Source organism: Ascoidea rubescens (genome assembly GCF_001661345.1).
Source record: "Ascoidea rubescens DSM 1968 unplaced genomic scaffold ASCRUscaffold_14, whole genome shotgun sequence".
NCBI lineage: Eukaryota > Fungi > Ascomycota > Saccharomycetes > Ascoideales > Ascoideaceae > Ascoidea > Ascoidea rubescens.
The window spans coordinates 397,596-422,666 of record NW_017962926.1 but is presented as its reverse complement, the minus strand read 5'-3'; the positions used below and the strand labels follow the sequence as shown (position 1 = coordinate 422,666).

General features: G+C 31.5%; 11 protein-coding genes across 11 annotated transcripts; 6 read left to right on the top strand and 5 right to left on the bottom strand.

Annotated features, from left to right (window-relative positions):
- Nucleotides 1-72: 72 nt before the first annotated feature.
- On the bottom strand, nucleotides 73-2,303 carry FBP26 (fructose-2,6-bisphosphatase). The gene is made up of 2 exons (XM_020193889.1): nucleotides 2,025-2,303; nucleotides 73-1,723 (listed from the first exon to the last, which is right to left on the bottom strand). Exons 1-2 carry the CDS (start codon nucleotides 2,046-2,048, stop codon nucleotides 329-331), a joined length of 1,419 nt encoding a protein of 472 aa, XP_020045415.1. The 5' UTR covers nucleotides 2,049-2,303; the 3' UTR covers nucleotides 73-328.
- Nucleotides 2,304-2,340: 37 nt separating this feature from the next.
- Nucleotides 2,341-6,382, bottom strand: ASCRUDRAFT_116257 (uncharacterized protein). Its single transcript, XM_020188837.1, has one exon. It carries the CDS (start codon nucleotides 5,990-5,992, stop codon nucleotides 2,588-2,590), a length of 3,405 nt encoding a protein of 1,134 aa, XP_020045414.1. The 5' UTR covers nucleotides 5,993-6,382; the 3' UTR covers nucleotides 2,341-2,587.
- A 769-nt stretch (nucleotides 6,383-7,151) lies between these two features.
- On the top strand, nucleotides 7,152-8,058 carry BOS1 (Bos1p). Its single transcript, XM_020193888.1, has one exon. It carries the CDS (start codon nucleotides 7,247-7,249, stop codon nucleotides 7,967-7,969), a length of 723 nt encoding a protein of 240 aa, XP_020045413.1. The 5' UTR covers nucleotides 7,152-7,246; the 3' UTR covers nucleotides 7,970-8,058.
- Nucleotides 8,059-8,230: 172 nt separating this feature from the next.
- On the bottom strand, nucleotides 8,231-10,645 carry ASCRUDRAFT_77498 (uncharacterized protein). The gene has a single exon (XM_020193887.1). It carries the CDS (start codon nucleotides 10,482-10,484, stop codon nucleotides 8,388-8,390), a length of 2,097 nt encoding a protein of 698 aa, XP_020045412.1. The 5' UTR covers nucleotides 10,485-10,645; the 3' UTR covers nucleotides 8,231-8,387.
- A 276-nt stretch (nucleotides 10,646-10,921) lies between these two features.
- On the top strand, nucleotides 10,922-12,015 carry RRP7 (Rrp7p; the record flags this gene model as incomplete). Its single annotated transcript, XM_020193886.1, has 1 exon — nucleotides 10,922-12,015. A coding segment is annotated over exon 1 (758 nt), but the record flags the coding sequence as incomplete, so codon positions are not given.
- A 1,241-nt stretch (nucleotides 12,016-13,256) lies between these two features.
- On the top strand, nucleotides 13,257-15,072 carry ASCRUDRAFT_87881 (YHR183Wp-like protein; the record flags this gene model as incomplete). Its single annotated transcript, XM_020194979.1, has 2 exons — nucleotides 13,257-13,276; nucleotides 13,439-15,072. 2 exons carry the CDS (start codon nucleotides 13,257-13,259, stop codon nucleotides 14,907-14,909), a joined length of 1,491 nt encoding a protein of 496 aa, XP_020045410.1. The 3' UTR covers nucleotides 14,910-15,072.
- Nucleotides 15,073-15,533: 461 nt separating this feature from the next.
- On the bottom strand, nucleotides 15,534-16,168 carry TIF11 (translation initiation complex factor eIF1A). The gene is made up of 2 exons (XM_020193885.1): nucleotides 16,128-16,168; nucleotides 15,534-16,032 (listed from the first exon to the last, which is right to left on the bottom strand). Exons 1-2 carry the CDS (start codon nucleotides 16,146-16,148, stop codon nucleotides 15,604-15,606), a joined length of 450 nt encoding a protein of 149 aa, XP_020045409.1. The 5' UTR covers nucleotides 16,149-16,168; the 3' UTR covers nucleotides 15,534-15,603.
- Nucleotides 16,169-16,560: 392 nt separating this feature from the next.
- Nucleotides 16,561-19,565, top strand: ASCRUDRAFT_77494 (Zn(II)2Cys6 transcription factor; the record flags this gene model as incomplete). Its single annotated transcript, XM_020193884.1, has 1 exon — nucleotides 16,561-19,565. A coding segment is annotated over one exon (3,005 nt), but the record flags the coding sequence as incomplete, so codon positions are not given.
- Nucleotides 19,566-19,583: 18 nt separating this feature from the next.
- On the top strand, nucleotides 19,584-20,403 carry ASCRUDRAFT_77493 (uncharacterized protein; the record flags this gene model as incomplete). Its single annotated transcript, XM_020193883.1, has 1 exon — nucleotides 19,584-20,403. A coding segment is annotated over one exon (784 nt), but the record flags the coding sequence as incomplete, so codon positions are not given.
- Nucleotides 20,404-21,028: 625 nt separating this feature from the next.
- On the top strand, nucleotides 21,029-22,237 carry APP1 (phosphatidate phosphatase APP1; the record flags this gene model as incomplete). Its single annotated transcript, XM_020190829.1, has 2 exons — nucleotides 21,029-21,224; nucleotides 21,339-22,237. Coding segments are annotated over 2 exons (1,095 nt in total), but the record flags the coding sequence as incomplete, so codon positions are not given.
- Nucleotides 22,238-23,282: 1,045 nt separating this feature from the next.
- On the bottom strand, nucleotides 23,283-24,998 carry TMA46 (translation machinery-associated protein TMA46; the record flags this gene model as incomplete). Its single annotated transcript, XM_020193882.1, has 1 exon — nucleotides 23,283-24,998. A coding segment is annotated over exon 1 (1,088 nt), but the record flags the coding sequence as incomplete, so codon positions are not given.
- Between the last annotated feature and the right edge of the window lie 73 nt (nucleotides 24,999-25,071).

The following is a 25,071-nucleotide window of genomic DNA, read 5'->3' as shown; positions in this document are numbered from 1 at the left end:
TACCCGCGCAGGAATAGAAAAAAGGGCATACACGTGCCTTCTGTGCTTCTTGTGTTGCTTTTTTTTGTTTTGTTGGGAAGAAATCTATGTGGATTAAATAGAAAAAGAAACTAAAAACAATATATAGAATTCATAAATAACTGATGTGAATAGCATAAGAAAAAAAAGTGGCAAACAATCAATTATGGCAAAAAATCAGATAAAATTATATGAAATATATTAATGGATATTGGGATAAAGATCAAACAAACAAATTAAAAAACAAAAAACTGATTTTTGATTAATTATTGTATAATATTACAATATCATTATATTACTCTCTGCTAATTTATCGAGTTCCATTAAACAATTCTTCTTTAGCGCTTATAATAATATTTTTGCTTTTATTAGAAGTATCAGTCAAATCTTCACCTAGTTGGCTGGTTCCCTTTTCTTTATAAGTGCTGACGGCTGGAATATTAGCTTTGATTCTTGTGACAGTTGTTCCATAGGCTTTTGGTTCCAACTTGATCAATGTATGCAAAGGAATCGACATCCAGGGACTTTCTTCTTGAGGAACATTCATAAAATAAGCATAAATACATCTCAATACTGCTTGATGTGTAACAATTAAAATATTTTCTTGTCTTTCCAATTCCATGATAATTGGTTCCAATCTAATGACAACATCTCTATATGATTCTCCACCTCTATAACGGTATTCATATTTATTATCATCTCTTGCTTTGAAATCTTCTGGGAATTTGTTTTCAATTTCTTCGTAGGTCATTCCATCACAAACACCTGCATCCAATTCATCCAAGGCTTTCCATTGTAGTTTTTTGTATGGCAAGTGCTGAGATGTTTCTGCAGTTCTCTTTAAAGTGGAAATCCAAACAGTTAAATCTCTATAACCAGCGCTTTGTCTAACTAACTCAGGCAATTTCTCAGCATATTTTAAACCTCTTGGACTTAGACCAGCATCACCACCAATCTTGCCTTCAAGATTGTACATTGATTCACCATGTCTTGATAGCCAAATTGTTCTTGGTTTAATATGTAAGTTCATGACAAAATAAACAATTCTACTTTGTAAATATGTCTCAATTCTATTTATGATGATTTGCTGAGCGACATTAATTAATTTTATAAAGGATTTGTCGGAATCCTTTTGTTGGTCTAATGGTTCATATGACTTTTCAAAATAGCTGATTCTCTTTAAAAAGTCATTTATGATAAATTCAGGATCTTTTATGTTAATCTTCATTTCGCTATCAATTTTATTGTCATCTGATTTTGATTCGTCGTTAATATAATCTGGTGAAGTCATCTTAACATCTAAAATATTATGCATAATAGTTTCTTGGTCATTGCAGAAACTCTCTAAAAACAATGGTTGAATTTGGTTCGTTTTTAAAATGTTGTATATGGATTCTCTTTTTTCTCGTGTCATACTTGTACCATCAAGAACACCAACCATTCCATTTGAATTATTGAACCAGTCAATTAGATCATCTAAAGCTAATTTCAAGGCTTGTTTTCTAATTTTTAAGCTCTCCAAGTTTTCATCGTCAAAAAACTCTGCTGTAGGGTGAGATTGGTACCCACGACGATACTCTCCAACATTAAAGGATTTTGCAGTGATTGATAGCCACGACAAATAACGAACAATTTTTCTGGCGATTAAAGATTTACCTCTGGCTGGCAAACCAACCATAACAACACATAACTTCATTGTATCCACCTAGTAATAAATAATTCAAGTTAACAAAGAGAAAGAAAAAAGAAATAACGAGCACCGAAAGGAAAATGAGACAAAAATAGGAAGAAGAATGTTAGTATTGTTTCGCCAATGAGTAATTCAAGAGAGCTGTTAGAGTTTAAAACAACCAAATCCGAATTATCAATGTGTTTAATAAAGCGAATTTGATTGGAAATAGATCCCATAAAAGAGTTAGGCTGAAAGGTAAGACTGGACAGCCCTGAGAAAAATATGGAAACGATACGAAAATTTTTCCACGCTGAAGAGAAAGGTGCAAACTTACCTGGGAGATGCTGTATCCTGGCATAGTTGATGAACTGCGTTGTAGCTTGGACGTGGGAAAATAAACCATCAAATGAAAGAAAGCAAAGAAAGTGAGCGACGAGCCTGTTTTAAAATCTGTGTCTTGAAGCTGTTTCGTCCAATGGAGAAGAAGAATAAATAATAAGTGAACTGGTGGGAGCCGAAATGAAGGCTGATAGCACTCAAAACAAGACAGATAAGAAAGCGAATAGCTGGATCGTTTGTGATTATAACAACAACTACAGACTATATCACGATAACTCAAGCTATATATACCTCTTCCCCAGATTTCAGATTCCTTCAGACTTTTTGACTGTTGGCATTTCGCTTCTACAGACTAAGTTAAACTATAAACTTCCAGAATGAAGGGAAAATAAGCGACCCACTGATTCACTTGCTTTTTAGTCTCCAGAGCTGTAACAGAATATCATTCATCTGCTCTTTTATTTTTGGCATGTCGAATTCCTCTTCTTTTTGTTATTTCCAGTCTCAAGAGTGATTGCTCCAACTCATCCTGCCCAGCTAGCCAATCACACCTGTCCATTAATAATTCCGATAATTTTTGTACTGGTTTCTCATGGTTCTGATCACCCTCTCATAGTGCTCGTTGATCCGGTTGATTTGCTTTTTGGCCTCCTCATTTTCTCTCACGATTTCTTTGTATGAGTCCTTCAACTCTTTAAATGTTTCTGAAAATCGAACCAACTCTGTTTTCTTTTTTTCAACCTCGTTTGATATCTTCTGCTCGTTCTCTTGCGTCAAGATATTCAAGTCCAAGTGCTCCTCTGCATTTTGCAAGCTAACAAAATCTCTAAATTCCTGTTTCTTCTTCAACTTATTGTACCGGACTTTTTTCTCATTGCAAAATGACAATAATAATTTGAAATTTAAGAACAAATCTGCACTCTTAGAAAAGCTTCTAAATGGTAACGTTGCAAACAAAAAAGTTATATTTTTGTTGTTATTGCTGCAAAGATAATTGACTGTATTCAAGTTCATGTTCATTTTATTCAAATCACTTTCAACTCCTAATACTGTTGGATTATAGTTTTTTTCGGCAGTGCTTCCGATCCCACTATCATCCTTTAATAAAAGAACCATTTTCATGATCTGGTTTTCAATATATTCTCGACTTTCAAAATTTTTATTGAAAAGCAAATAATAATGATTAAAAACCATTTCAATCTCAGGAATTAAAATACTATATGAGTCATCAGCTCGGACCTTCTCCTTAGCATTTCTTCGAACTGGTTTGACACCTTTTTTATTTCCATCAAACTCATGTTCATCAATAAATTTTTGAATTTCACCAAAATTAACAAGGTTGGGTGAATTAATAGCGACTTGATTAATTTTTCTATTATTAATATAATTTTCGTATTTATTTTCGTTTTGGTTCCCATTATTACTGTTGTTGTTCTCACTATCCTTGTTATTATCATTAAAAAAAATTTCATTAATTTCCGATATTGATATATCTTTAAATTGATACCCTTCTTGGTTATTCTCATTAAGTCTTAATATCTTCTGAGCTTGTAGCTTTGATTCCAAAAACAACTCAAATTCGTTTAATAAACTTTGGCTATTCTTATCTGAATAATTTTCAGTTGGATCATTTCTGACTTGATTTATTTTTAAATCAATTTGGTCTAAAATATTTTGTTGAATTGTAAGTCTAATTAAATTGCTTTCTTCAAAATTATTTGAATTATAATAATAACCACTTTCTTTAAATGCATCAGTAATCAATTCTTTTGTATACGTTGATTTTCTTAATGAATACAAATCATTTAAAAGTTTTTCTTGTTCTTTAAGAATATAAACTGGAAACATGACTCCATTTAACAATAAATATCGATTAAGTCTATCTTCTAAAGTTTTACGAGATTTTTTCTGTGTTGGAGTGGACTTTTCTTTTTTAGTTTTATCAGCATTGGTATCAATATTAAGAGTAGGAACTTTATTTTGATTATTATTATTGTCAGCAGCATCTGTAATCTCGACATTGCCATTGGCATAATCTTTATCATTCTCATTCTCATTCTCATTCTCATTTTCATTTTCAATTTCAATTTCAATTTCATCTTCATCTTCATCTTCATCTTCATCTTCATCTTCATCTTCATCTTTATCTTTATCTTCATCAGGATTGTCATTTTCACCTCGATCATCAGGATTGTTGTTGGTGTTTTCTTCATTTTTAGAAAATTGACTTTCAAGAAAACATTCATTTCCGTCTCTATTTAAATTAAATTCAAGAAAATTAATATTTTCTATAAAGCTGAATTTAGAGGTATTTTTTGATTTAAAATTTTCTTTTAGAACTGGAAAAATATTTCTGTCAGTTAAATGTATACGACCAGAAGAATTTGGGGGTAAAATAATTAGTTGAAAATTGTTTTTAATTAAATAAATAATTATATCGATGTTTAGATATGATTTAAAGCCATCTATTATAAGTAGTTTTTTTTCATTTGGATTATTATAAGATTTGACAATTTTTTGAATAAATTTTAAAAAAATTGAACAATTTGAGAAACCATTTTTGGTGATTTCAAATTGCCAATCGGAAAATCTTTCGTCATTTTTAACAAATGAAAAGATTGATTTTTTTTCGTTACTATTATTATTATTATTGTTATTTTTATTATTATTATTATTATTATTATTATTATTATTATTATTATTATTATTATTATTATTATTATTTTCAATGTTTTGAATGCTTTTTTTTTGCTTTTTTCTAGGAATTTCATTGTTATTAATATTAGTATTGAGATTCGAGGTAGCATCTTCTATAGTAATTACATTCAGATCATTGGTGCTAAAATACTCTTTATCATCAAAGATAACCAAGGGAGAGAAATACGCTCCATCAGATTTAAAGGCCTCTATAAGAGTAGTTAAGCCTAAGGCATTATCTTTATAAAAACACACGTCTTTATTTCCTAATTGAACAAAGGGAGGATTTCTTGAATTTGTTAAATGTAAACAAAGTTCGTCGACATAAATTATATTTTCAGATTTAAAATGATTAATATTATAAATTTGATTTAATTCTTTGTAAAAACTTTGAATTATAAAAGTTTCGTTACTGAAAGAAGCTAACTGATTTCGGACTTCTTTTTTATGGCGACAAAAATCTAAACAGAATCTTTTAATTAATCTTGAAGAAAAGTGATGAGAAACGGATATTTCATCGATTGTGGTAACTTTTGTATATTTATCGATGAAATTCAAGTAAGTTTTGGGGAAATTTTTAGTGTTATAGTAGTCTTTTTTTTGAAATTTTGTAAATAAAGTATAGTTGATTAACAGGTCGATTTCTGATTTAAATAAGGGGTTTCCCTTTAGGGATAATAATTTGATGAAGGAATTAATATAAAATTTTTCAGAATCATTTAAAATTTTTCTTGCTCTATAGGTTTGTTCTTTTGAATAAGATTTTCTTGCTAATCTTCTTGATAGATTACTTCTATGAATATTACAAAAATTGGCAGCAGCTCTAATTGATTTAAATTTTTTATTTTTTAGGCCATCAATTGCAATTTGATAACGAATAGAAGTGGTTAGTTTTGCTATTTCATTTGGATCATCTATGCTAGAAGTTTTATTTTCAATTTGATTTGGGTAATTGAAAGAAAAGGGTTGTTGAAAGGTTGAAGTTAAGGAGATTTTACAAAGATCATTTGAAACCAAGTTATTGAAATCCGAATTGTGATTATTATTGTTGTTTCTGTTGTTATTATTGTCAGTTGTGTTATTATTGGGGATGTGTTTGGTATTATTAAGATTGTTTATTCTTGAAGCGTCAGTGTTTCCTTGTGGAAGATTATTATCAGAGTAAAGTGCAATCTCATCGAGGGAGTTCACAGAAGAGGAAGATGAGTTAGAAGCATCGTCTGAACTATCTTCAAAAAGAAGAGAATCAAGAACGTTCTTTCTCATTTGCAAAGAGAAAATTCAGAGAAGTGATTGAGTGGTGATACTGACGAAGATCATGGTGGTAGTGCTGTGAGATGGTAAAGATCGAAGTGGATGTGAGCTGTTAGCATCACTTGATTGGCGAGGGAAAGCGCAGTGGAACAGAGTGTAGAAATGAAGGTTGGAAACAAGAGAAGAGCACAGCATATTGTCTTTGTTTCAAAAACCTCAATGTCATTAAAAAAATGGAAGATGGAGCATATATCAGAGATATCAACTTGAGCTGATATGGCTGTTCGAGAAACCTGTGTTGTTTGACTGGAGCCAAAGGTAACACTACGACACGACGAGTTGGTTTGTTGAGATTGAGATGTTGTTGGGTGTGAGAAAGATATATAACTATGAAGGGAATTTGAGATACTTTTAGATATGTTATTCTATTGGTAGATACAGAAAACAAGAATTGTGACAGACGAGTTGAGTATATAAGTTTGAAAATATCTTATTGAGCATGAAATGCATATAGAGAACAGTAGGAGGAGTTACAATGCTGCAAATCCCTAAGAATTAAAGACAGAAAGATCAATTTCAGGCTCAAATTGAACTTGAATAATCGGTTCGTTTTATGATGTCAATGAAAACATTTAAACGATATTATCTTGGAAACGAAATACATTTAATTTTTGATTCCAGCTGTGCTTCAATGATATTGAGCATGTTGCCAACGATATAAAACCACTCCAAATACTGTTTTTCGAAATATAATTGAAATAAAGCCGACCATCACAGGCGCTTGTTGAAGCAATGCTTAACAAAGCACAGAGTATCCTTGGGGTATTTACTGCAATAAAAGTGTTTTTGGCATGGTTTCTCAAATGCTCTTTGGTTTGCACATCAAAACCGAAATATCTTTATTTCAGATATTTCCAGAAAACAGAAAAAATGTGCCATGTGCCATGTGACACTTGGAAGCCATTAGTGTGGTACAATATACAAGCAGTGCATATCTTTGCAGATATTTGCCTCAATTTGTGTATACTACGTAATTGTACTTCTATCGCATTTGGAAGCAGCACCACACTTGCGGTTTTGTACGTTTTTGGTGGACGAATTGAAAGCCCCGATCTGGCTCTGATCCACAACGATATAATCATAGCCAGACAATAACTACAGACTAACCAGACAACAATCTCGCACCAATCAGACAGCCTTGGTCAATTGCCAGTACTTGTGTGTAGCATTCCAGCCATCCAGGACTTCTCAGCAGCACCCGTAACCATGAACTCTCTCTATAACTTAGCCCTTAAGCAAACTCAGCTATTGCACAAAGATTTGAACACTTTTGAAAACAACTATAAGGACGCTCCTTTGTCTCTTCAAGGACAAATTTCTACCACCATATCATCTTTGGATAGAACTTTGCTGGATTATTCCAAGCTATCCTCAAATGAACATGATCCTGTTAAGAAGGAAAAAATCTCAATAAGAATATCAAATTTTGAAAAACAGCTATCTGAATCTAAAGTTTTATTTCAGTCAATAAAAAAGAAAAAACAAAACTATATCGAGGAATATCAAAGAAACCAATTGTTCATCTCTCCTGAATCTAACCTAAATAACCGGTTTCAAAATAGAAGTACTCATAATGGTAACAGTCATAACAGCAACAGTACCAGTATCAGTAATGACAATCCCTATAGTCAATCGAATATAGATTATAACCACAATCTACATAAAGAAACTCAAAATTTAAATCGTTCAAACCAACAGTTAGATGAAATACTTGAAATGGGCAGAGAAGCATTTGATAACATAGTTGAACAAAACGAATATATTAGATTAATTCAAAATAAACTACTAAATTCTTTAAATACTCTAGGTGTCTCTCAATCAACCATTAGACAAATCGATAAAATCGCATTCAAAGATAAATGGTTTTTTTATATAGGTGCTCTTTTAGTCTTTTTATTCTTTTATCTAATAATTAAATTTTTCAAATAATATTATTTTATTTTATTATATTTTATATAAATAATAAAATAAAATAAAATTTAAAAATGGACAATAGACAATGAAAAATAGAAAGTAGAAATGGAGAATAAAAAATAAAAAATAAAAAATAAAAAATAAAAAATAGAAAATGAAAAATTCGTGAAATTTAAAAAATGTAATGCAACATAAGAATCAAAAAAGTTTAAATAAATAAATAAACAAGTAAATAAACAAGTAAATAAATCAAAAAGTACTATGAAATAAATTGAAATAAATCGTCAACTAAGAATATCAATAAAAAAAAAATCCAAAAACAAAAACTAAACTATTTCTAATTTTTTTAAAATAAATTTAACCAAAGTATAAATAATTAACTCAGTGATCTTTCTTCCTTTAATAAGTCTTTTTCATAAATCATCCCTTTAATTTAAAAACATCCTCCTGGAACATTTTTTCCCGTATAACTTTCTTCTTCACCACTTGTCTCATTAAGCTGTCTTAGTATTAAAGTTGGATGGTATTCAATCAAACTTTTAAAAACCTTTATCGGTTTTTCATTTGGTTTAATAACTTTTTCTTTATCCCCGTAACAAACTACCAATACATAATTTCCATCTTCAACTTTATACTTGGCTCGAACCATTTCTAAAACTTTATCATATGAATCTTCTTCATCATCAATTTTAAGATTTCTTTTAAATGATTTTCCATTATTTGGTGGCAAAATTTTAGGGTGATGAAATGACGAAGATGATAGAGGAGTGGGAATCGTTGAGGTAGAATTATTATTATTGTTATTATTGTTATTATTATTAATAGTAGAAGTAGTAGAAGTAGAACCAGCAGTAATAGCACTATTAGTATTAACACCATTAATGCCATTGATATTAATAGTTGATTTAGAATGAGTTGAAGGTAATGCAGCAGCCGCAGATTGAGAGTAAATATTAGTTGGTGAAGAGGTATGATAAGGAATTGAAGATGTTACAATATTATTTGATGAGTTATTTGCAGATGCAAAAGCAGCAGCAATTGATCTTCTGCTATTATTTGAATTAAACTGATCATTGCCATTATTATTTCCTGCTGAATCATTCTTATTATTATTATTATTATTATTGATAGCATTACTGCTGTTATTACTGCTATTACTATTGCCGCTATTATTATTATTATTATTATTGTTATTGTTATTGTTGTTGTTGTTGTTGTTGTTGTTATTGTTGACAATACTGATGTTGTTATTATTATTTAGATTTGTTGTTGAAAGATTTAAATGCAAATTATTTATATTATGATTTTTATTTCTTGATTTACTTAAACTAAGAAAAGTGCTTGGTATTCCAGATCCTGAACTATTTTTCTTTAAAGGATTAGTTAAATATTTTTCTGATTTATTTCGAATTAAAGATGTAAAACTGTTTGAGCTTATAGTATTTTGCGAAGAAGAATTATTATTTGAATTTGAGTTACTATTATTTGCGTTATTACTATTGTTATTACTATTGTTATTATTTGATTGGATCCGAAGATCGATAGTTGATATAGAGGATTTTCTGGTTGTATTAGGAATATTGGAGGAATTGTTGTTATTGTTATTACTTTTATTGTTATTAATATTGCTGTTACTATGATTGTTGTTTATATTCATATTCCCATTAGAGGACTTGTTTTTTTTAAGTATATTTTTAACTTCAGTATTTGTAGAAGTTACAGCAGTAGCATAGGATATTGACATTGTTTTAATTGGAGAATTGACAAGGGAAGAAGCGGCTGAATTTAATCTATGTAAAGAGGAGTTTGAGTTATTGTTCTTTGAGTTGATATAGAATGAGTCGTTTGCAATTAAAGTGTTTATATTATTCAAGACATTTGGATTGGAATTGGGATTTGAAGTTCGATGTGAATTTCCTGTTGGAGTTAAATCAGGCAAAGGCTTCATTTCTCTAATTAATTTAAATAATTTTGAAATTTCATCTTTTAATTGTTTTGATTTATCGTTTAATTTCTCAAAATCCTGATCTAGTCTCAAATCGTTTATTAACAAGTCTTTTGTATTGTTTACATCTATGGAATTATTATTAATGTTGTTATTGATATTGTTAATGTTTTGATTGAGAGATGAGTGTAATAAATAAACTAATAAATTTTTAATGATTGGCAAAGCATTGTAAATGTTGTTAGTTAATAGGATTTGGTTATTTTTCAAGTTTTTTAAATCAATATTTAGATTATTGTAGTCCTCAATTAAATTTAGGATACTTTTCTTTAAGATTAATTTTGCTTTAAAATTTCTTATTGACATATCATTAAAATATTTGGAGTCATTTGTAAGATAAATGAGCTGATTTCCCGTAATGTTATTATCCAAGAATTTTTTGGCTATTGTTTTACAGTTATAAACTTCATTATTGTTAACAGAATTTGAGTTGTTTATTGTATTTAGTTCTTGTAGTGAGGATATCCAGTTGTGAACATCAATGGAAGTCCAGGATAATAGGTCGTTAATATTCAAATCTCTCATTCTGATAATATTTAAGATATGAAGATTATCATATCATAAGAACAACAAAACCAAAAAAAACAATCCAAAAACAAAGCAAGTAAAAATAAAAGAAAAGAAGACAAATGAGAGGATAATTGAGCAGAAATAAAGGTGGATATGAAGATATTGGAAGGTTTGCCTTTAACAATAGCATTGAATGTTAGAAGGTATAAAAATTACAGGCTGTTGTAAAAAACAAAAAGATAAAGGGCTAGAACAAGCCTTGAAAAAAAAGCGGTTATTAGATAAGGCGTTATGTAAGCTATATTATATCCGCGTTGGTGGTATTTTTAGACAGGTCTGCTTTGTTATGTACACATCCGTACATGTATGTATTAATAGCACCGCAGCATTGGATTTGAGAAACGAAAAAAAAAATATTAAAATTTTTTTGCTATGATTTTGGGGGTATAATTGGAAATTTGTTTTTATTTGAAAAACAAGAAAAGAAGGGTTAGAAATAACACTGAAGAAAAAATTGAGGATAAGAGATGGGGATAATTACAGAAATTAAGGGTTTTTCTATATTGCCCTTGAGGATATATAGTACAGTTCACAAGAGAGAGATATTGCATTATATATTTTTCAAGAAACATGAGGTTAAAGTGAAAAATGGAAGCAATAGTACAAAAGACAATAATGATAGAAGTTTATTTGTTATAAATTTCCCTAAGGATATCACATTGAAGAAAGTGAGAAACATAATTACGAATCAGATATCTGATAACAGTGCAATAGTTGAGGATATAATAGTTAATAACGAGTTGGAGAATCATGATATAAATTTGGATAAATTGACAGATGAATTTAATGATATAGATAACAAGGAATATAATTATAAAGAGGAACAGGGGCAGGTGTTCAAGTTACCAAGAAACTGTTGTATAATTCGGTTTATCGATAAATCTGCGTTGAATTTATTTTTGAAAAATTATCGAAAGTTGATCAAAATGTATGAGAACAACCAAGATAGCAATAGTTTACCGTTATATCCTACTTCAGAAGATGAAGAAAATAATGAGTTTTATGGATACAAGAGATATGTAAATAAATTGAGGGAACAAATATTGAATACAGAAGAATTGTTGGTTACTGTGAATATATCGATGAATAAGTTTAATAATAAACAGACAAGAGAACTTGAGGAAATGAATAAAGAGGAGAATTTAATTGACGAAGATGGGTTTCAATTGGTGGTTTCAAAGAGCCATCGTAGGACCAAAAAAACTATTATGGGAAAAGTGTCTAAATTAAAATTGAACAATAATAGTGAGTTGAAAAACAAGATTGACAAGATCAAAAAGAAAAAACAAAAAGAGGATTTCTATAGGTTTCAAATTAGAGAAAAAAAGAAAATTGAAATGAATTCGTTATTAAAGAAATTTAAAGAAGATCAGGAACAGGTCAAGTTATTAAAGGAAAAGAGAAGTTTCAATCCTTACTAAACAAAACAAAACAAAACAAAAAGTAAAAGTAAAAGTAAAAGTAAAAGTAAAAGTAAAAGTAAAAGTAAAAGTAAAAGTAAAAGTAAAAAGAACAAAAAAGAACAAAATAATAATATATTTATTTATTTTGTTTTCTTTTTTTTCTTTTTTTTCTTTTTTTTCTTTTTCTTTTTTCACTTTTATTGTTATTCTCTATATTTTATAATTTATCCATTGTTTAAACGTTTTTATTATTATTCATATTATACTACATTATTTTTATTAAATATCTATTCAAATCCTGTTCCAATCTTGTCTATTGCACAAGTTTTTGTTTTCATTCTTTATATTTTATAATATTTTTATAATGGCTTTATATGAAATTATTCATTAATTCGCTCAATTGAATGATAATTGACCATTGTAGTCAAAAACAAAATTTCAGTCTCCATTTATTATATTCCAATACGAAACCTAACATTTATTGGCATCGCTAACCTTCTGTTGCTGATTGAAAGTATGCGGAAATAAAAAAGACATTGAGTAAAGGTGGATTGTTAACCACATCACTAAGATCCTGAGATATTGGGCTATTGAAGGTTGTAGCTCAGTAAGGTATTACTCATATCGCCAATGCCATAGAGGAACCAACAATGTATTACAATTCGGCACCACGCACTAAACAGACTATGATCAATGGTTGTGTACTCAATCTGTGTCAGGTGAAAACACCCCAAGCGTCCCGTAAATACAGGTATCTCCGCCATATCCCAGTATAGCACGTGCTCAGTCCCGGAAAGAGCGCCCGGGAGCGCAGGGCAACGGGAGCACGCAAAGAACGGCTATAAAGCAGAGGCAGAGGTGGAAGAGCAGCAGCTGGGAGGCAGCAAAAGAGCCAGAAGAGAGCGAAAGTTGCCGGTTCGCAGTGTTCTTCAGACGAAACCCTCAGAGATGGAAAAGCCCTGGTGCTGGAGGGTGTGTGTTGGAGCGTATTGGTGCTGGTGCGTAGGAATTACCGCCGATTAACCTCCAGCACCATACCCCCATACAATCCACCTCCCACACCAAATCAAAGTCCTTTTCCTATTTATCGTGGGCCAATCGCCGGCCGTGCTGTTTATCGCTATGTCAAACCATCGGAACATTAAACACTATTTTTCCCACCTCTCTTACTAATGCACAGTCCCATACGCTCTCTGTTCCAGGACATATAAATGCTTCCAATTCCCCTGCCCTATTCACTGCTTCTAGTGTTTCTCTCTAAATCACCTATTCCCTTCTTTTCTGTTTCTTTCTTTTTGCTCCACCACTGTCTCTTTCCCCCACAATGTCTTCTATTGCTGCAACGTAAGCTTTCTTCTTTTTTTTCCCTGCTCAATTATATCGTCAATTGAAATCAGCGTTTCTTTTCTTTCCGTTCTGGCTTTTCTTTTGTTTCTTACTAAACGCATGCCACTTATACCAATTGAATTCAATTTACTAATTTATTCAGGAAATTTTTGTCTACAGTGCTGATTTCGCTTTAATTGGTTTGGCTGTTATGGGTCAAAATTTGATCCTTAACGCTGCTGACCATGGTTTTACTGTTGTCGCTTACAACAGAACCGTATCCAAAGTTGACCATTTCTTGCAAAATGAAGCCAAGGGTAAATCCATCATCGGTGCTCATTCAATTCCTGAATTAATTGCTCATTTGAAAAAACCAAGAAGAATCATGTTATTGGTCAAAGCTGGCTTCGCTGTCGACGCATTCATTAACCAAGTATTACCTTATTTAGACCAAGGTGACATCATTATCGATGGTGGTAACTCTCATTTCCCCGATTCCAATAGAAGATACGCTGAATTAAAAGAAAAGGGCATTTTATTTGTTGGTTCTGGTGTCTCTGGTGGTGAAGAAGGTGCAAGATATGGTCCTTCTTTGATGCCTGGTGGTCATGAAGATGCCTGGCCACATCTTAAAAACATTTTCCAATCAATTGCCGCCAAATCTGATGGTGAACCTTGTTGTGATTGGGTAGGCCCTGCTGGCGCTGGTCATTACGTCAAAATGGTACACAATGGTATCGAATACGGCGATATGCAATTGATCTGTGAAGCTTACGATATCATGAAAAGAGTCGCCAAATTCACTGATAAAGAAATCGGTAACGTCTTTGCCAAATGGAATACTGGTGTTTTAGACTCATTCTTGATCGAAATCACAAGAGACATCTTATTATATGATGACGTGGATGGCACTCCATTAGTCGAAAAGATCATGGATACTGCTGGTCAAAAGGGTACCGGAAAATGGACTGCTATTAACGCTCTAGATCTAGGTATGCCTGTCACTTTGATCGGTGAAGCTGTCTTTTCAAGATGTTTATCTGCTATCAAAACAGAAAGAGTTAAAGCTTCAACTCTTTTAACTGGCCCACCAATCCCAGACGGCATTGTAACTCCAGAAAATAAAGACCAATTTGTTGATGATTTAGAACAAGCCTTATATGCTTCCAAAATCATCTCCTACACTCAGGGTTTCATGTTGATTAGAGAAGCCGCTAAGGAATACGGCTGGAAATTGAACAATCCTGCCATTGCCTTGATGTGGAGAGGCGGTTGTATCATCAGATCTGTCTTTTTGGCTGAAATTACAAAAGCTTTTAGAGAAACCCCAGATTTGGAAAACTTGCTTTTCAATCAATTTTTCAAATCTGCTATTGAAAAAGCCCAAGCTGGCTGGAGAAAGACCTTGGTCTTAGGTATTCAATACGGTATTCCAACTCCTGCTTTCTCAACTGCTTTGGCATTTTACGATGGTTACAGATCTGCTCGTTTGCCAGCTAATTTATTACAGGCTCAAAGAGATTACTTTGGTGCTCATACTTTCAAGGTCTTATCAGAAGCTGCATCTGATAACTTGCCATTAGGTGAAGATATTCACATCAACTGGACCGGTCGTGGTGGTAATATTTCTGCTTCCACTTATATTGCTTAGTTTGTTTCTTTTTAAAAAAACAACAGCAATTGAAATAAATTATACAGCAGAAAAAAAATATGAGTTGTATTCATATTTCAATTAATTTAATCTGAGTTATTTTATTTATTTTTTTTATATATGAGATATGATATAATATATGGCATGATATATGGTATAAGAAAAAAAAAATGTGTTTGTAGACTTCAATTCATTTTTAATTTATTTTTAATTCATTTTTATGAAATATAAATAAAAGTAGAAGAATTGATAAACAAAATCAAACTTTAATTTCTAGAAAGTTTACCCTGTTTGAAAATTTTATTTGTTAGCATATTGTTGCATTTTATTGTTCCGTTTTAACGTCCAGCATTTTGCGATTTTGACTTGATTCGATTTTCTTTTTACATTATCTACAATTTTGGAAATTGACACAAGCAGTTTTAAAAATTCAAGCCAAAGAAATTTGATTCTCAAAATTATAGTAATCAATTAATTAATCACCTAATTAATTAATAACCTAATTAATTAATAAATTGATTGATTACCAATATTCAGTGTGCTTTGAGCATGTGTATTGATAAAAGGGTTTTTTTTTTCTTCACTTCAATTATTCTTTCGAAAAAAAGAAAATTTAAACTCAATATACTTCAAGAAAAAGTAAAAGTAGAAAAAAAAGAGGAAAAAAAAATAAAATACTTAAATATTGAAATATTTAAATATCATCAATGTCCAAATCAGATTTATTGTCATCGTCGTCGGCACCAAATTCAAAGTTAACTTCTTCATCAGAATCATCTCCACCAAAGTTAGTTTCATTAATTTTGGCACTTTCAGGTAGTTCACCCATACTTTTTAAGTTTCTGGCTTCATCAGCATTATATTTTTGAATAACATCGCATTGGTCATCTTGAAAATCTCTTAAAGACACCAAAATAATGTCACCGGGGCCCATCCAAACTTTTTTTCTTAATTTACCTCTAATATGACCCATTCTCTTGATACCATCAAAACACTGGACATCAATTCGACCGTTACCCAACATTTTGACAACTTGAGCATATTCTTGACCTTCGTCCTTGGTGACCAACTCTCTTTTTTGGTTGTCACTTTCGTTTTTTCCACGACGTCTATTTTTACCACCCTAATTAGAAAAAACAAGTTAGTAACTGGAATAGCTATATTCCCAGATAGCACAGGCTGCAACAGCACAGTTTGTAGACCACCAAACACACATACTTTTCCCTTGTTTTTTGGCATCTTCACAGGCTTTGTTTTGGAACTATATTATGGCTGTAGATGTCGTTGTTGAATAGCCTGGAAAAAAAATTCAACCTCACCAAAATGCGTGCAACATGTGACCGCTCACAACCGAGGTATTCTACTCGGATTGCGCACTTCCGAGATCCACGTGCGCCGTGGGGAATTTGGTGGAGCATCTGTAGCAGGCGCCGGAGCGGAAGCAGCAGCTCGGGAGACCGCCGTTTTCCGTGTGGTGCTTCTGCTGCCCCTGCTGCTTTCTTTCTTGGGTCGTGCTGTTTCTGGTTCTTTGCTGAACGTGCTGTGCTGTGCTGTGCTTTCTGGCTTTTTTTCACCCTACTGGTCGACGTTCTTCTCTTCATCCTATTATTAGCCTGCAAAGCGACTTATTTGTCCCAGATAGACAAAGTAAATGGCCAATAATCGTTCTTTCTCTTCTCAAGACAATTTTGATTCTTTTCAAAACTTGATGGACTCATTAAACATGAATTCCGATCATTCTAATCTTAACACCTCTAATAACTCTTTGTCTGCTCCTACAAACCAATCCCTGAATTTAAATCACAACAGAAACCTGAATATAAATCAAAATTTAAACCACAACTTATTGCAACATCACCCTTTGCCAATTTCGAATCAAGATGTTTCTTCTAATTCAAACTCAAATCCAAATCTATTAAACCATAATAATCTCAACAATATTAGTAACTATAACACTCTTAATACTTTAAACACTCTTAGCAATCTTAACAATCTTAACAATCTCAACAATCTCAACAATCTTAACAATCTTAACAATCTCAATAACCCCAATAATCCGAACGCTGTAATTAACCCTACTACCAACGATAATAATGACACTGACAACTCAAAGATAACAGTTTATCGAAGGTCTTCGGATATCAATTTAAAATTAACCACTTTAAAACAGTCTAGAAAAAGAAAATCAGAGCAGTCTGTGAAACCTAGATTAAGAGTAAATAAAGCTTGCGATAGGTGCAAAAGACAAAAAATTAAATGTGATGGTCAACAACCCTGTGTTACTTGCATTAAACACAGTCATTCATGTTCATATTCTCAAACCTCAATTGGAAACAATACTAACAACTCTAGCATCAATAACACTAATATCAACAGCAATTCCAACAGTGCCAACAGCACTAGCACCACTATTAATAACAGCACTAATAATAGTAACAATAATACTGATAAACCCTACACAATAAATAACAAAGGCGATAACTTTAAAAAGTTCGATAACAATAATGATGATAATGACAATAAAAATCTTCATTCAAATTCAAATTCAAATTACATCCAATATTTAGAAAATAAAGTAAGATTCCTTGAAAACGTAATAAATAATAAAAGTAACGACTCAATCAACAATTCATTCAACAACCCAATTAATCTAGTAAATAATCCTAAAATTAACTCCAACATCCAATATAATAACAAAAATCATAACAACTTAGACCCGGATATCGATAATTTTAATATTGATAGCGACTATGGCTACAAAGAAGACAATGTATACCTTTTCAGCGCAAATAAATGGAGATTAATGAGAAAATATCACAACATCATAGCAAAGGATTTAGGCCAGCTACTATACAACTCTTTATCTACTCAATCTCAAAAAAAAGTAATAGAACCTAGAACACAATTTTACGCTTGGAACATGAGCGGTTCCCATTATTTATCTCAAAGAATTTTACCTCCATTCAATTGTTTGATCAATGATATAATACTAAGTGACAAATTAGTCATGTTTTTTCTCGATGCAATTAATCCTCTTTTTACTATTCTACATAAAAAGGTCTTTCTTGAACAGTACAACACTTATATGAAAACTTTACACCTTAAAAACCAAAATAGAAATACAAGATTATTCACTGCCATTTTATACATAGTTTATGCCATATCTTTCAGATTCTTGGAATTCTCTCAACTAGATCAATCCTTAGGAATTGAAATTCCCAAAAGTTTAGAAGAAAATTTATTTGATTGTGCTCATAATATTATCCAAAAATTATCCTTTGAATGGGAATCTTTTGAAATTATTCAAGGCTGGTTGCTAATAACCTTTTATCTTAGAACAACTCATCGTCAAACCTCTTCCTACTTTGCTTTAGGTTGCGCAATCAGAATGGCTTTGGGTATGTCTTTAAACTTTTCAAATTTTGATTTGAAAGAAAATATTAAACCTTACGATAAAATTAAAGCAAAAAGAATATTTTGGTGTGTTTATACTTGGGATAAATTATTTGGATTTCAAAGTGGTAGAACTGATTCTATTAAAGACTATGAAATTAATCTAGAATGGCCAACAATGGATTTTGAAACTGAAAAAGACGGTTGGTTAACAATTGAGAGTTTGGCTATGATTCATTTAGCTAGAATTTCTAGTAAATTACAACCGTTTAATTCTCATGCTTTACATTTATCTGAGATTTATAAGATTAAAACATATTTAGAAAAATGGAATAACTGGATGCTCAAAAATAATATTAATAATGATTTAATTCAAATTGAAAATTCCAATTTTTCAAATAATATTGAAAATAACAACTTGGATCAAATTTATAAACTATTACTTAATTCTCAGTTAAGATTTCATTATTATGATTTGTTATTAGGTTTGAATTCTAGAAGTTTAATGCCATTTTTAAATAAAAAAGTAAACGTTCAAAGTTTATCGATTGAAACCGTTGTTGATTCGTGTGAACAAATTTTAAAAGTCTTTAATATTGTTTATAATTTTAACAAATTATTGCTTAATGGGGGCTCTCCTCCAAATCAAAATAGTGTCAATTTAATATTGACGCCCTGGTATTTGAATTTGTCATTGTTATTCAATATTGGAATAATATCACTTTTACTTATTAATAATGGGTTGTTTTTATCTAAAGCCAGAGTTTTTTTAAAATTTTCAATCAATTATATTACAATTTTAAGATCACCAAAATTGGATATAATAAATAAAAACGGAAAACAAACCCAAGTTATAAAATTCGACGACAAGATTAATATGGCAAAGGAAAGTTTATGGGTATTAAAAATGATGAACCATATGATGACACTACAATTTAAAGAAAGTTATGAGGCATTATTAAATATTGGTATTGATCATGGATCAAATGATGTAAACATTGACAACTTTTCTCAATTTGGAGTGAACGATAGAAAGGACTCGATGCAATTTGTGAATCCTAATATTAATAACAATAACAATAATAACAATAATAACAATAATAATAATAATAATAATAATAATAATAATAATAATAATAATAATAATAATAATAATAGTAATAATAGTAATAATAGTAATAGTAATAATAATAATAATAATAATAATAATAACAATAACCAAACAATGAATAGAAATGATTTTTTGCAAAGAATTTTAAACAATTCATCTTCCATTTCAGGTATGCCTTCAAATCCCAATGAAGTGAAATCGAGCTCACCGATTTCTAGTGTGAGAGATAAGCCTATTGTTACATCGCCTGCGCTATCGCAAAATTCCAATTTTTCAAAACCTCAGCAATCATTGCAAAATCAGATCTCTTCTCAATTATCTAGTGTTGGATCGTTGGCAAGACGACCAGGTAGTATATCTAATGGAAACAATAGCTATTCCTCCCTAAGTGGCCCATCAATGAACTATCAATCACAAGCCGGGATTGTGCCGCCTCCGGCTCAAACAGGTTTGAACAATGGTAATAGCAGCAGCAATAGTAACAATAGTAACAATAGTAACAATAGTGACAATAGTAACAATGGTAACAATGGTAATAGCAATAACAGCAATAGCAATAACAGCAATAATAATATCAACTTTAATTCGTTTAGGTCGAATTCCAATCTCAGCACAAGCTCTGTGTTTCAAAGGAACTTCAATGGAATAGGAATCACGAATGGAAACGATGTCTATACCGAGGATCCTCTCGATGAACTTACCAAGCTATATGCTAACAGCGAGCAGTTCTATTTAGGAAACACCAATACTAATGGCAACTCGCCAGTCTCTAATAGCATGATTGAGCAGCAGCTCAAGCTGATCACAGCCGATGGCGGTGCATCTGGCAGTCTTCAGTCCAGTGAAAGCGAAAAGGACCGAAACTTCAACACAACAAGCTATGATCCCAACCTCTACGCCAACCTTCATTGGTTTGACCAGTGGGACGAAAACTTTGAGGGCATATCCAACTAGCACATCGAACGAACATGTTGCTGGCCTCATTCGCTGGATTCTCTGGCAGTTGGGCCAGAGAGTTGTGGAAGACTGAGGAAGCTGAGAAGGTTGGCGATATCCGAAGGCGATGGCTGTCGGAAAAGGCATCTGTGCTTGAGTCTGCAGCACACCCTTAACAATGGAAAACTGGACCCGAGTTTCTTTTCAGTAACCACCAAGTGTAGAAGCTGCGACACCAACAGCTGTTTCTTTCTTCTCCAGCCCAAAGTATTCCATTGTTTATACTCAACCTTCATTGATGACAGCTCCATCACACTGGCCAACGAGCATGAGTCTGTTGAATCACAAGAACTACGATTCTGATGCCAGTGGGATCGTGGATCCAGATACAGAATGTAGGCCTCCCCTTCCACAGCGCCCAATATCGACATCTGAGTCTTCTTCGCTATCAAACTCATACCAGAACAACAACTACAAATCAAGAAAGAAGAAGCTCCTAGATGGAATCTACACAATAGCTTCTGAGGTTAAAGCTAAATCAATTTCAGCCTACAACTACGAGTTCAAAGACAGAGACCTTGCCCGCCAAAGACCATACAATAATAATCGCGATGATGACGATGATGATGATATTTCCACGATGGCTTCAACCACAACAAATGCCTCCAATGCTTCTGCAATGAATAATTATGAAATTTTTGTTCCTTTGGATTCCCAGTTCATTCTATATCCCTCATATACCTGGCAAGAGGATAGTCTATACCACGTCAACATAAGGGGTTGGTTGTTTTACTGTCCACAAACTATGTCAAAGAAAAACAAAATAGTCTTTACTGTTGCCAAACAACTAATCAGATCCAACGCAACTGATTATGGTAATATTGAGACTCCCTTAAAGGCGGGAGCAAATTTAGTGGCAACAAATTTCATCTCTTCAACAACTGGCCATCAAATGAATCTCACGTCTCTGGGAAATGCCTCAAATCCAGCTAATCTTGATTTAATTAACCAAAACGAATCAAATCGCTCTCCATATATTTCAAATTCAAATTCAAATAGTCAATCATCTACAAGCTTACCCCCAAGAAAAAAGGCAAATCCCGAAGATGTATTAAAAGAGAGATTGAAATATTTTATGGCAAAGTCTTTACCACAGGTCAATATTACTATTAAACTTGGTTCAGATCATGATGTTCCATTTGAAAGTCTCGTAACTAAAACACTACCCACAGACTACAATGGAAAATTTGATATCTTATTAAAATCTTCTTATAAACCATCAATTATTCACGTTTTTGTGGATTCAAACAACGAGATTTTTCAATTCCAATTACCTTTGTTTATACATCAAAATGGCATCAGTATAATCTCAGATATAGACGATACAATTAAGAAAACAGATGTTGTTAGCGATAAAAGAAACCTATTCAATAACGTCTTTATCAAAGATATCAAAAATTGGACTCTTGAAGGCATATCTGACTTTTTTAATGAAATCTATGCTAAAAAATCTTCTAAAGATATTAAATTTCACTATGTTTCCAATTCTCCTTGGCAATTATACTCAATAATTTCTCAATTTTTTCAACTAACTAATATGCCTCCAGGCTCTTTCCATCTAAAGCAATACTCTGGAAATTATTTAAATAGCTTCATGGAACCAGCGGTTGAAAGAAAAAGACCTGGTTTATACACTATTTTGCAAAAATTTCCAAACAGAAAATTCATCCTATTGGGTGATTCTGGAGAACAAGATTTAGAAGCTTACACAGATATTGTCAGAAGGTTTCCAGGAAAAGTATTAGGAATATATCTTAGAATCGTCCCCAATTCTTTCAGCGATTTTGGTTATGATGTTAAGACTTTGAACCAATTGAAAAAAATATTGATTCAAAGAGAAGATTTGATCAATTTTCGTAGAATTAATAATAACTTTTCAAAGATTTTAAACAAGTCTAATAATAAATCTTCCGATTATACCCCTAAATCAATAAATAAAAATCAACTAAAAATAAATGAAGGCTATAGCTCTGACTCCTCTGTCACCTCATCTGAAGATGAAATGGAAAAGGATGATTATGACTGGAACATTGAATCTCATAAACCAATTACACTAAGAAAAAATCCCACAAACGAAGATATATTAATAAGACAACTGACCATCCCAAAGCAAGTTCCAACTCCTCCAAAACCTACTCCACTTCCCATGGAGCTATTTAATGCTCAAAGTCATATCAAAACTGTCTTGAATAAGAATAAGAGAGCCTCACTCAATCCAAATAATAGACAACCATTCAACAACATTAATAATTCTCAGTCAAATACTAAAAATAACAACTTGATTCAATCAGTTGATATCGTGAATAAAAACTTGATCCAATTGGTTGATACTAACAAAACATTATCTAATAATCTGACTAAGGCTCCATTGAAAAGAAAAATGCCTCCAATTGTTCCAAAGAAACCAGAATACTTAAAAAGCTCCAATTCTGTTACTATGGTTAAAGCTACCGACCAAGAACAAATTAACGAAAAAAAAAATGAACAAAAACCTATATTAAATAATTTGCAAAAAGAAATCACTAAAAAAGAACCACCACCTCCACCACCGCCAAGAAGAGCCTTTACAGATTCTTTTTCTAATTCTCAATATTTTACTCCTACTAAAAGTTTTTCAAATTATTCCTCGACTAATAGGAGAAGTATACCTCCAATGCACTCTCAACATTCTCACACAACAACTGAATTACCAAATTTAGAAACAAACATGTTCAATTCACCAAGCGATTATGCTTATGAGTTGAAAGAAAATAGTAGTTATACAAGCTTACCTACAAACATTAAGACAAACACTCAGTTGGCTGATAAAAAGGCTGAGTACTGGATTCAAAGATTAAAAATTGAGCTTAAATCATTACCTGATGATGTGGATTTAAAATTTTGGTATAAAATTGAAGATGTAAGAGAGGATATAATAAAAAAAATTGATGGCCAAAATTATTAGATTATAAATTATACAAATTTTAGCACTTTATTTCTTTTTATGCTGCTTTTTCTTCCAAATTTTATGTTTTACTTTTTTCTTTCTGTAATTTTTTATCATTGTTCTGTTTGTTGTTAAAATAAAATAAGATAACATAAAGTAAAATAAAATGAAATGAAACAAGACACAATAAAAAAAAATAAAAAAAAATGGAGATTTGAGTTTTTAACCGTGTAATATAAACTATTATTAAAAATTAATCGATATATAATGTATAATATATAAACTATAATTTAAAAAATTCTCAAGTAGCTTTAGATTCAGCTTCTGTATTAACCTTTGTTGATGTGGCTTTATCATTATTTAAAATTGGATTATCTGAATTCCAGTAAAGCTCAATATTTTCAGCATCACCCCAATCCTTAATATTTTCATTTTTTTCTGCTTCTTTGAGTTGTTTTTGGAACTCAGATAAATCCCAAGCTGTTCCATGTTCTGCATTATCTTCAACATCTTCCACTTCTTCATTATCATTAGAATTATCATCAGTTGAAGATGGATTGTTTATATCATTAACCGGTTTATTGTCAACATATTTATCACCAAATCTTTGTAATATCACATCCTTACCGGATAATATTTTCTTGCCCTGAGAATTGATGTTTGTTTTTTTATTCAATTTATTCAATTTATGTTCCTTTTTCCACTTAAGAAAAGTTTCCCAGGATATCGGAGTTAGTTTTTCTTTTGGTGGTAATTTTTGTCTTTCATTTTCAATAAATTCCTCCAAAGTTATCTTCTTTTCAGCGTCCTGTGCCAATCTTTCCAATCTTCTCTGTTCTTTTGTCTTTAAAATATAACCTTCTGGTAAGGAATGTTTATATTTACAAGCGTCACCACCGTTGGGACAAGTCCAAAACCAACCATATTTACAATTTTCAACAGCGTCAATAAAAAACTTACAAACTTTATCTGTTGTTGTCTTGGGGTTGCCTAATTTTGATTTAATGACTGATCTTAATTTATCTTCATCCCAATCTTCCATAGTGTCTTTTTGTTTCTCTTCAACTTCTTTTTCTTTTTCCTCCTCTTTATCTCTTGAGTCTGTATACATATCTCTTTTAGCACCTTTTCTTGCAATATTTAGGTCGTGAGAAAATTTACATTTATTTCCTTTATTACACATCCCTTCTTTGAAGAAAGCACATAAAACCGATTTTGGATCTGTTCCAAATGGAACCTTTTGTTGAATTATTGGAGTGAACAAAGAAGCAGCTTCTTTTCTCGCAAGTTCAGCAGCCTTTTTTTCTTCAGCTCTTCTTTGCGCTAAAGCTTCTTGTCTTTTCTTTAGCCCATCATTTGCTTGTGACTCGACTTGTTTAACAAATTTCTGGACTTTTGAAGATTTGTTTTTATTTTTCAATCCAAAAGTTTTATCAGAAAGTTCTCTGGTTTTTTGTTTCTGCTTAGCTTTTGCATTTTGATCTTTATTTCCTTTGGCATTCTTTTTAGGAGGCATCTTGGTTAATCTTCAAAAAATCAATGATAACTTCCGAGAAAAAGTTTCAAAAAAAAATTAAATAAGGTGGATTCAAAAAAAAAATCAAATTTACAATATTGCGATAATAAAGCAATATAGTTATAACTATAATTAATTGATTTTATAATATACTTTTATTGATGTTATTCCCTATTCATGAAAAATTCTCATAAGGTTAAACAGACCAAGAACACAATAG